Below are 11,083 nucleotides of genomic sequence, written 5' to 3'. Positions count from 1 at the left end.
CTATGCCTATGCTGGAAAGTTTTAAGCCAGATCATTTATATCACATTTAAGGTCCATAATACAAACACTGCCTCTCTAACCTTAAATTTACAACATTACAGGAGGCAGGTTGGGTTTGCCCTCACTTGCTGAAGGGGTGTCAGAGGCCTGGCACTGAACATCACCCCTCTGTTCATTCACATACTGCTCCCATCATTTCAAAAGCACCAATAAAGAGCTTAGGGGGTATTTTTGGGTCATTTTATTTTTAAAGTTGTGTTTTTGTACAAAAAACATTCATTTTATTTAAACACCAACATGAAAAACAGTAACAGAAAAAGTTCAGTGACTTCCTATTTCCCCATCTTATGAAAAGATTTAGTGAAAGTAACAAGAGCCAAAGAAAGTAGGAACTACATTTGCCTGCTCCAATCCCAGCCAAAGGGGGGAAAAAAAATAAAATCTGCTTTCTTCCCCTCAAACCCCACCTCCCCTGCCCACTTCCTACTGGGCAGGCCTCCCTTCCAGAGAATAGGGAGCATAAGCCTCATCCTGTTCCTTGCAGTCTTTGTTTTTTTTCACCCTTCAAAAATATATCCCCTTTCCTCAAGTGGTTCAACTGTGTCCTCTACTAGATAGCTCTCTGCCAGCCAGTCCCCTGGGGAAGCAGACTGGCTTATTATTCTCTGACAAAGGTTACCCCTCCCACGCCCCACAAAAATGAAAACAAAAAAAATCAAGGTGCCTGAATATTTCACTGACTTCATGAATCCTATAATGGTCACCTGGAGCTGCTGGTCTTCCAATGGGAACAGCTCCAGTGCCCCAGAAAACTGCAGCTCTGACTTCCCCAGCCAGCAGGGGCCACAGAAGCACCATCCTTGTGGCACAGCTAAGCAGGGATAGAAACAACCCACAGTCAGAGCTGACCTGTTCCATCCCTATGGCTCTGAAAGAGTGAATCTGACAGCTCACCCAATAGAGGGCAGTGTCACATCCAACCCAGTCCACCTGCTCATTGGAACAGCACAGGGCCTGGCTTTGCTTTCTCATTACATTGCTTTTTAATGTAACAACTGGAGACAGTTACCCTGGTGTCAGCATTTGGTACAGCAGTGCTCTCTTAAATGTGTTCCCCTTTTAAAAGTAAAATCTAGACTATTTCACAGCAAAGCAATTACCGTACTAACTTACACCATCATTTCCTAGAAGGACATAGTCAGGATCACAATCTTAAAAATTCCTCAACTGCATTAGCAGTAACATCTCTACTTAGGGAAACCCTGTAACAGAAATCAAGTGACTCTGCTGTCTTTAGGCTCTTGCCCTCACCCTGGAAGTCAGTTTCACTTTCAGGTTCTTGCTCAGCAGCATGTCATTATATTTGGCTTCCCAGCAACCAAGGAGGAGGTTTAAAGAAAGACACTATTTCCCTTGACCATTTTCAATAGGAAAAAGTCATGAAATCTTCCTGACCCCTATTAGTTCTTCCTGACCCCTTCCCTGTTCAGTGAAACCGAGGTTATTTGGTGATGGCCCTTTGCGATAGCTAAAAAAAATTGGCCTGCACTGTTCAATTCAGGCTACCATCAAGAAAAGGAAAGATTGCCAAGTGGCTATTGCCTGCTCCAGCCCTGCTAAGGATCTGGCTAGAGGGGAGAGATCCTGGCTATGATTACACGGGGCAGAGGGAGAAGGCAGGCAGTGAATGCTTTGCCTGTGTCACAGCACGGAAGCGAAGAAAGCAGAAAGTGCATTTAAATAATTAAAAACAAATCCAGTGTTTCACAGATTGAATAAACCTTACAGAGAAGACACAGAAATGCTCCCCCTAATCCTAGCTGTTTCTACATCAGGATTCCCTCCACCCCATGCCCACCCAGGGTTTCTCCCTAGATCTCATTGAGGGGACTCCCAGGCCTGCCGGGCACTGAATGCTGGATAAGCACTTTTGCCATCTCATAGCCGCACAGAACTCTGGGTAAATACCATTCTTCCCAACTGCATAGCACTCTGCATAAGCCAATCACAGCATTACATTCAGAGGACATGCCCCTAGGGCCAGTGCTGCTCTGAAATAGCAGGGGGATGACACACCAGCTGTGGAAGAAGCAAATCATTTAAAGAAAACCGGAAGAGTAGAGCGTGAAAAGAGAAGTGGTTAGGTAACACCTGGTTAAGTGAATGGCCGGGGGAAGACGGAAAGAGAAAAAGAACTGATGTCTAATGCCTGATCACATTGGTAGCAAATGGTCATCCCGTTCTTCTGACTCCTCCCCCAGTTGGTCATCGCCCACACCACGGTATGCAGCTGGCGCATTCTGGGGCTTAGACCGGCAGATGAAATCACAACCGTCCTGCAGAAACAAGTTGTTGTACTGGGATCAGACCACATGCAACAGATTATGCTAAACAATAGCAGCCCCTCTCATGTTTCTCCTGTTCTGTTCTCCTATTGCACCCATCACTGAAGTATCTGAGAGATCCCAGAACTCTTTACAAAGATTAAATACACAATGCCTGTAATCCTGAATCCAACCACTTCTTGGGTGGAACATGGTAGCTGATTTATAGCACCAGGCAACATTATAGTAGGTCAGTAAGTGAAGAATAATATCTCTGACTAGAACTGCTGGGAGCGAGTTTTAGGGAAGCAAAGTGGAACTTTTCCCTGTTGGAATTTGGCCAGACACTGAGGTTACTCTCTCCCCATGTGAAAAGCACCATGTGAAAAGAATTTCTACGCCTGGGCAGGACCTCTGGTTTACACAGCAATTGCAGGATGGTACCTTCCCCAGCATTAGCACCATGGTGGAACATTAAGGCCAGCAATGACTCAAAGGGGAGAATGCCCCCCTCAAATGAGTCATCTGCTTCCTGCTGCACCAGAGTTCTCTTTGGGAGGTCTCGCATCCAAGAACATAAGCATAAAGCTTGTGCAATCCGACAAAAATCATAGGCCCCGAGTGTGGGGCAGCTGCCCTTTTCTTTTGCCTTACAGCTGGGCTGGATTGGGGATCTGTACTGATTTTCACTTACCGCCATCAAGTTGCCGAGATCCTGCCAGAAGGTAAAATGTGGGAACTGCTCCATGCCCTTTGCTCCCACTACCAGGCGCTGGTAGAGGAATCCCCCAATGATATAGACTGCAACCAGCGAAGCAAACCTGGAGGAGAATGTTGAAACAGGAGTGTGAGAGGAAGCTGAAGGCAACCTCTCCCCAGCTGACTGTCTACCTCCAATTGGGAGTGGAGCCAACAGCTCTGTACGATTCAGAAAATGGGGCCATAAATAGCAGCTGCACCTGCAGAAAAGGTACCAGGGCTGTCGATCAGCATGCATAAACCCATCCCCAGCATTGCCGAGAGGAAGTGCTGTCTCATGGTTAGCACAGGGGTCTGGGAGTTAGGACTCCTGGGTTCTAGTCCCTGCTCTGCTACTGACTTGCCGTGCGATCTTGAGCAAGTCTCTTCTCTCCGTGCCTCAACTTCTCCATTTCTCCTCCACTTCTTCCATCTTCTTAAAACGGGAAAGGATAACGTTTCCCTCTCTCACATGATGAGGATTAAGCCTCAGAATACCCCAAGATCTTGTAGATCAGTGGATGAAAAGCCTTACTCAAGGGCAGAGTTACAGCCAGCATTGGCCACGAACATGCAAGATAGGCCAGTGATCTGTTCTGGTATGTCATGTGCTATGTTCCTAACAAGTACAGAGGCCTGGAACAGACACGCTCCTGCAGTAACTCACGTGATGAGCAGGATGGACCCAATGCTGAGGTGGGAGTCCTCGGGTGGGCAGGCCAAGCTACTGTCCATCTCAAAGAGGTACAAACAGTCCTGCTCCTTTTCCCGCTCTTCTGATAGCAAGGTAAAGCCGCTCTGGTTGGGTGGGGGTGGGGAAGAGGAAACATGTGGCAGGCTAGACACAAATAAGTCCCCCTACTTGCACAGATGCTCCCAGCTTTGCCAAAGATTCCAGTAATCCCCCAACTCTGGGATTCTCACACACATGGGGAGGCTTCCAGCTGACCCTGGCCTGCCCCCTCCAGAGCTCTCCCCCAAAGCTGTCCCATTTCAGCCACTTCTAAAATAAGCCACATACCATCTCCTTTTAGCTGCCTGCTAAGCCAGTCAAAAGGCAGCACAACCATTACTGGTGCAGAGACCCAACACCCACTGGACAGAAGAAGTAAAACCCCTCTGGCCGCTCCACAGCCTCCCCACCCACAGCGACACCCTCCCCCACTCTCTCTTGGATTCACTCCTGCCTCACAGCCACACTCTCCTCTTCAGCCTCTACACCTGCCCCACAGTCCTCCCATGCCACTCACTGATAGAGTCTTCCGGTTGCAAGAGATCATTATCATGGCCTTCCTCTTCTCACCATGGCAGTGGCTACCATACGAATCCCCTCCCTTATAAATCAGCATGATCCAGTCACCTGCCAAGGGAAAAAACAAAGAGGGCTGCAGGTCAGGAGTGAGGTGGACTGGCAGAGCTGGAGAGGAGGGTTGAGGGGAGTCTTACTTCCACTGAAGACCTGTGTCTCATTGATTCTTCCCACCACTGTGTGCTTTTGGTCCTTTAAATTGATCTGTACCAGGCCTGATTGGGACAGAGAGCTGTTGACCTCTCTGCACACCCTGAACGTGTAGCTGTACTTCTCCTCTGGGCTCAAGCTCACGGTGCAATCAAAGCTGTGCGAAGGGGACAGATAACAGACAACTGCTTTATTGAATCCCACACAGGTTATTAGATCTTTAACATTCAGAAATGCCTCACCACACTGTCTCCATTTCTAAGGCCCACTTACAGCTTAAGCTAGGCCTTGCCTTTCAGGTAAGCTCACTTGCTCCCTACCTCTCCACTGGTGGGGCCTCTGGAAACTGAGCTCCTCTGTTGACCCCAGAAGAGGTAGAGCCTGGACAGCAGCAATGCAAACTCCTCCCTTACCATCTCACTCTTGTGCCAGGAGGCATCCACCTCTATAGGGAAAAGGGAATCCTGCCACTGTGTCCCATTCAGTCCACAGAGTGACAGCCAAGACTGCCATGAAAGGAGCCTGTTAGTGCTGATTGTGCTGGTGATTCTGTGATGTGGGCTCCTTCCCACCAGGAAACAGAATGAGATCCATCAAATCTGTCTCACCCAGGTTAGTTACAACCAGTGTCCCATTCTTCAATGCCCTATGAGCCATTCACTCTCTCCTAATCTGGGTCTGACTGGACAGGGTCCAGATCCCAGTCCCTGCAGTGGGCCAGAGGGTTGCATGCACTGTACCTCCCGGGCATCAGGGGTTCCAGCTTCTTCAGTAAGGCCTGTTCTCTTTTCGACTCTTTGTCCTGATCTCCTACTAGGTCACAGTGCTTCTCTTCCTGATCTGCCATCGCGACCATGACCAGGGCCACAAGGACTAGCAGTGCAGTACAGGAACCACAGTGAGATGGGAACATTCTGTATACGTGCCGTTGCAGAGAGAGAGAGAGGCACAAAAAGGATTAACACTTAAACACCTCATTCCCACCCCAACACACAAACCTCAAGGTCTTCTTCATTCATGGCTTCAAAGGGGAGGAGCTGAGGCCCAAGAATATCTCAGAGATCCTCAGGAGACTCCAAAGCCCTGCCTTGGGTACAGCCAGGGCCAGTTTGAGACCCACAAAACCACTGGCCCAATCTGCAAATCTTCCTTGACTTTACATTGGGGTAGTAAGATCTTGCTGCTGAGTGCACCAACTGACACTCGCTTGGCCAGAACAGAACCCAACATGCTTTAGGCTGGCCAGCTATTGAAACCAGGGTCAGTTTCAGACATAAGCCCTATTTATTGTATCCCAAAGGGGCATCTGTCATCAGAGACAGACTTAGTATCATTCTAATCAATTGTCTTTGCAGCTCTTGTGTAAAGAGCTTGTGGGGGACAGTGACTAGGATTAGTCAGGCTTTGTCTATTTCAAGCTCCTTAATCCTAATAATTGTATTAATTTATGTTGCCCTTCCCTAGCTCCTTTCCACCGAGAATCTGAAAGTATTTTATAAGCACTGAGTTTCACAAGGTCAGGACTGGCATCCCTGATTTACATATGAGGAAACCAAGGCACAGAGGTGACAAGTGTAAGGTCACATAAATCAATGGCTAAGATGGGAATAAAACCCAGAAGCCCAGGTTTCCAGTCATAGAATCATAGAATCTCAAGGTTGGAAGGGACCTCAGGAGGTCATCTAGTCCAACCCCCTGCTCAAAGCAGGACCAATCCCCAACTAAATCATCCCAGCCAGGGCTTGGTCAAGCCTGACCTAAAAAACCTCTAAGGAAGGAGATTCCACCACCTCCCTATGTAACCCATTCCAGTGCTTCACCACCCTCCTAGTGAAAAAGTTTTTCCTAATATCCAACCTAAACCTCCCCCACTGCAACTTGAGACCATTACTTCTTGTTCTGTCATCTGCTACCACTGAGAACAGTCTAGGTCCATCCTCTTTGGAACCCCGTTTCAGGTAGTTGAAAGCAGCTATCAAATCCCCCCTCATTCTTCTCTTCTGCCGACTAAATAATCCCAGTCCCCTCAGTCTCTCCTCATAAATCATGTGTTCCAGTCCCCTAATCATTTTTGCTGCCCTCCGCTGGACATCCTTCTTGTAGTGTGGGGCCCAAAACTGGACACAGTACTCCAGATGAGGCCTCACCAATGCCAAATAGAGGGGAACGATCACGTCCCTTGATCTGCTGGCAGCGCCCCTACCTATACAGCCCAAAACGCCGTTAGCCTTTTTGGCAACAAGGGCACACTGTTGACTCAGATCCAGCTTCTTGTCCACTGTAACCCCTAGGTCCTTTTCTGCAGAACTGCTGCCTAGCCACTCAATCCCTAATCTGTAGCAGTGCATGGGATTCTTCCATCCTAAGTGCAGGACTCTGCACTTGTCCTTGTTGAACTTCATCAGATTTCTTTTGTCCCAATCCTCTAATTTGTCTAGGTCCCTCTGTATCCTATCCCTACCCTCCAGCATAACTACCTCTCCTCCCAGTTTAGCATCATCTGCAAACTTGCCGAGGGTGCAATCCATGCCATCCTCCTGATCATTAATGAAGATACAGAACAACACAGTCCTGTGTCTTAATCATAAAACATCCTTTAAACATTGAGCTAATTGCTCAGAGAAACAGACAATGACCTTGCCATTCAATAGCAGCCACACAGTCGATTTCCCTTTCCAACCACAACTCCCAGCGAAGATCCTAACATTGACAGAAACTGATTAATACACTGACCCAAAATTTTATAAAAATCAGGCTATGGCTACAAAAACACGAAGAAGTTAACAGAAGGAAGGGCCAGCCTGTTGACGAGTGAAGTTACATGAGGGTTATAATGAAAGCCACAGTGAAGAATTCAGAGTTACAAGGTCTGCCACTAAGGACTATCTACACTGGAGTGGTACTGAGAGCAGGAGGGAGTGGTTAGCTGTCCAAGGATGGTATTCAGGGTCTTGGATGGGAAGCATACTTGGTGTGGCTAACCCTTCTTGCCGCTCACACTGCCACAGCTACACTTCTGCTTTTAGCACGCTAGCTTGATCACAGTTAGCATGGGTATGTCTACTTGAGCTGGAAATTACACCTCCAGGTCTAGTGTAGACATACCCTAAAGCTTGTAACTATCGTGAGACCTCTTAGATCAGGGTGTATGGTCGACAAATAAATCTGAAGAGGTTATTGTATAAAAGAGGAAACTGAGGCAAAAATAGCTTGTGACTTGCCCCCTACAAAGGCACACAACAAGTCAGAACCAGCACAAGAACTTGTGGTTTCCTGGCTCCCGTGCTCAGAACACACCTCTCTCTCAACAGTAGAAAAGACCTTTCTGGCTGGCTACCTTGTACATATTTAGTTCATGTGGTTGTCAAATTGAAAGTGATATAAAAATACTGGCGCCTTCCGGTACTTTAGCATCCCTCATGCGGCAAAGACCTCAACATGCTTTGAAGACTGCATGTATATGGGACACCCTCCTACAGCTGAAATGCAGCCATATCGGATGGAATATAGTAGCCATGTAACAGAACCAAGCAATGCTATACAAGAGTTCAGGACAGAAAGCGAGGACTGAAACTGCTGAGGGGAAATTTAGGAGAGACAATCCAGTGACCATAGCTAGAGTTCAGGCAGGACACAGTATCAACAATGAATGCACAGAAGGCCAGGTGCACACCTAATGTATCCATAGCCTGCAGCAGGTTCACCCTCGGGGCGAGTTTGGCCCAAGGATTGATTTTGAACAGGCAATAGTTTCCATTGTCAAAACACTCAAATTTAACCAAGTTCCTCTATCCCCACCAGACTGTTCACTTCCGGTCTGTGTCCCCTTCTGATTTATAACAGGCAGCACAATTAGTTTCCACTTTTGCTGAGATGGAAAGCCCAGGGCCAGAACCACTCATGGCCATTAAAGATTGTGTGACTTTTTTTGGCCACAGAAGGGGAGCTAACCACAGTGTTTTGGTCAAATTCCAACCTGGATGATTATATCCTCTCTCCTTAGACACCCCCTGAAGATTCAACTGGATTTGGAGTTCTGCTTTCTTTCTAGACACAAAACTCAAATTGTTGGGTTCTGTTGCCATGCGGCTATTCAGCTGCTGAGTACTACCCCAGAGATTGCTGCATTTCAGTAACTGGATAATTCTGTTATATAAGGACTTCAAAGTGTGTTAGGATCCATCCAATATCTGGATTTAGGAGTCTTCAGCGACCTTGTCCTCTCCTCTCATTAGTTCTTTCTCCTTTACAAATTTCTTCCATCTCTCTCCTCCATCCCAAGTCAGGAGATCATGGTGGTGTTTCTTCCATCAGTATTCACCATATTCTCATATAGGAGTGGACAGATGGCCTGACAGCCAAGTCCCTTCAGCCCCCAGAATGGGAATCTGTACAATGGGTACCTAGCGATACTCTCACACAACAGCAGACCCCAAGGCCCTTGTAGTCACCTCTCCAGCCACAAATTGGCCACTAAGATCAGTGGTGCTGCTGAAACTGCATCCCAGTTCACAGCTGTAACAAAGTAGGGTTCAATTGGCCTAAACTGTAAAGGGCATCCTGAGAGCACTTGGGATCCCCCAGCCACACATCCCCAACAGCCAGCCTCTTATTGCACCCCCAATACATTGCTCAGCCCATCCTCTCGACATCCACCCACCCACAGGCTTTCACGACCCCCAATAACACCACCACTGACAACTAACAGATGCTGAAAACAAATTACGGGGGGAAAGGGAGAAACTCACCTGACACTGGGACAGCGAGGTAGGTGTGGCATGAAGTATCTGCGAGGCTGCACGTCACACCGTTGCTACCCAGACACCGGTGTCTGCACCACCCACCCACCCACCCACAAGGCCACGTGCCCTGCCACTACCTCCCGCGGTCAGCCCCACGCAGCCAAGTCGTGCCAGCCCAGCCCAGCTCAATGATCCGCACGCTGCCCGCGCCACGTGCGCCCACCCTGGGGAATCCCGTGTGCCGCCCGGCCTCTACCCACCTAATGAATTATTAACAAAAGCTCATGAATATTCATCACGCATAAATTAATAACTAATTAGGCCCTCATTAACTGGAGCGGGAGCCCCTTCCCAGGCGCGAGTATCAGTGGGGGAAGGTCTCCCCACCGCTACCGCCTCCTCATTCCCCACCAGCCTGCCCGGTGCCTCCCTCAGTCCCACCCGGTGATCCGGAAGCAGGAAGTGGGTAAGGGGCGGGCGCTAAAGCTAGGCAACAACGCTGGGCCTCAGGCCCCGCCCCTGATCAGTTTCCCCAATGGCATATGAGAACGGCAAAACGTGACTCGGCCCCGGATACTTTTCGCCCAATGAGAGGTGGGGATAGAAGGCGCCTGGCCCCCAGAGCTCTCCTCATCCAATTAATGGGTGACGGTTCCAGAGCAAGAACGACGCTGTCTCCCCTTATTTGTCCAATGGGCTGGGAGAACGACCACGGAGGCCCCGCCTACGACTTCATCTCTTCCAATGAATAGTGGAATTCAAAAATTGGCACATGAGAAGATCCAATGAGCGATGAGAGTCACAGAAGGAGGACCCACCCCGCAAAATGCTCTCTCCCAATGGCAGCTCAGGGCTGGTTACCGAACATAGCCGCACCCCGGCCGCCTCTCGAGGCTGGCTCACGAGACCCTCACGCGCTCCTCACCCATCATCTGATTTTCCCACCACCGCCACCCCCCACGCGCTGGGAGAAGGCGGGCGCGGTGCCTGCTGGGAGTTGTAGTCCTGAGACCCCGATGCTCGCTGGGCGGCTCTCTAGCCCGAGCGCGGGGCGGGGGGAGATGGTGGAAGCCCCCGGGCCATGGCAGGCCCCGCCCCCTGGTTTCCCTGCCCGGGGGTCGTAGCCCGGGCGCTGCGGCGGGGTCCCCGGGGCCCTGGCAGCCGCGGGCGGGGGTGGGCGAGGGAAGCAACCGGCCGCCGCGGCCGGGTCCCCTAAGCGCTGCGACCCCCGCGGTTCCTGGGGGATGTGGGCTCGCGTCCCGCCTCTGCGCCTGGCCGAGAGCTCGCGGCCCTGCCGTGCGGTGGGGAGCCGGAGCTCCCCCCGGGGACCCCTCAGGGCTGCACCTGAAAGCCAGGGGGAGCCGCTGGGAACCTGTCATAGCCGAGCTTCGGGATCTGCCCTGGCTGCCCACAGGCCTCTACATGGAGAGCAAGCTCTTGGGTGTGAGCCAGGGTTAGTCAATAGGCCGACCGTGGGCCAAATCCCGACTGCTGGACGCTTTGTAATGGGCTGCAAAGTCCTTTTATTCACTTACGGTGGTCATTATTGTGGCGTGAAAACGTTTCTCTGGAGTCTGGACCCCGACTATGCCTTGACCAAGAAATTTGGACCTTCACAAAAAATAATTGATTACTCCTGGATAAAGACCTCGGTGGCGTATGACCAGCCTCCCTGAGGGATCACCCCTATCTCTGCCTTACTGCCACGGCTGCAGTCCCGGGGCACTCCAGCGGAGCCCCCTAGTTAGGAAAGAGGGGAGTGTCTGGCAGGGTGCTCTCTCTGTGAGGGCTCGGCGTCTCTGGGATCTCCTCCCCCTCTT

General features: G+C 50.1%; 1 protein-coding gene across 2 annotated transcripts; it reads right to left on the bottom strand.

Annotated features, from left to right (window-relative positions):
• Positions 1–226: 226 nt before the first annotated feature.
• On the bottom strand, positions 227–9,708 carry M6PR (mannose-6-phosphate receptor, cation dependent). Of its 2 annotated transcripts, XM_077824593.1 has the most exons (7): positions 9,270–9,708; positions 5,262–5,435; positions 4,509–4,678; positions 4,313–4,422; positions 3,730–3,860; positions 3,019–3,145; positions 227–2,336 (listed from the first exon to the last, which is right to left on the bottom strand). In XM_077824593.1, the coding sequence occupies exons 1-7, from the start codon at positions 9,299–9,301 to the stop codon at positions 2,214–2,216; spliced, it is 867 nt and encodes a 288-aa protein (XP_077680719.1). In that variant the 5' UTR covers positions 9,302–9,708; the 3' UTR covers positions 227–2,213. The 2 variants fall into 2 exon arrangements, with proteins under 2 accessions (XP_077680719.1, XP_077680726.1); XM_077824600.1 differs by lacking the exons at positions 5,262–5,435; positions 9,270–9,708 and having other exon boundaries at positions 4,313–4,447; positions 4,509–4,671.
• Between the last annotated feature and the right edge of the window lie 1,375 nt (positions 9,709–11,083).

The sequence above is a fragment of the Eretmochelys imbricata genome, chromosome 1 (genome assembly GCF_965152235.1).
Source record: "Eretmochelys imbricata isolate rEreImb1 chromosome 1, rEreImb1.hap1, whole genome shotgun sequence".
Classification (NCBI taxonomy): Eukaryota; Metazoa; Chordata; order Testudines; family Cheloniidae; genus Eretmochelys; species Eretmochelys imbricata.
The sequence above is the reverse complement of the archived record's forward strand: the minus strand, read 5'-3'. Positions and strand labels throughout refer to the sequence as shown.

Bases quoted from the DNA above. Each gene is read 5' to 3' on its own strand.
- M6PR (XM_077824593.1), bottom strand. From the start codon at position 9,301: ATGCCACACCTACCTCGCTGTCCCAGTGTCAG. The intron at 5,436-9,269 runs GTGAGTTTCTCC...GCACGTATACAG, and splicing joins CCTCGCTGTCCCAGTGTCAG to AATGTTCCCATCTCACTGTG. The intron at 3,861-4,312 runs GTGAGTGGCATG...CCACCCAACCAG, and splicing joins GCAACCGGAAGACTCTATCA to AGCGGCTTTACCTTGCTATC.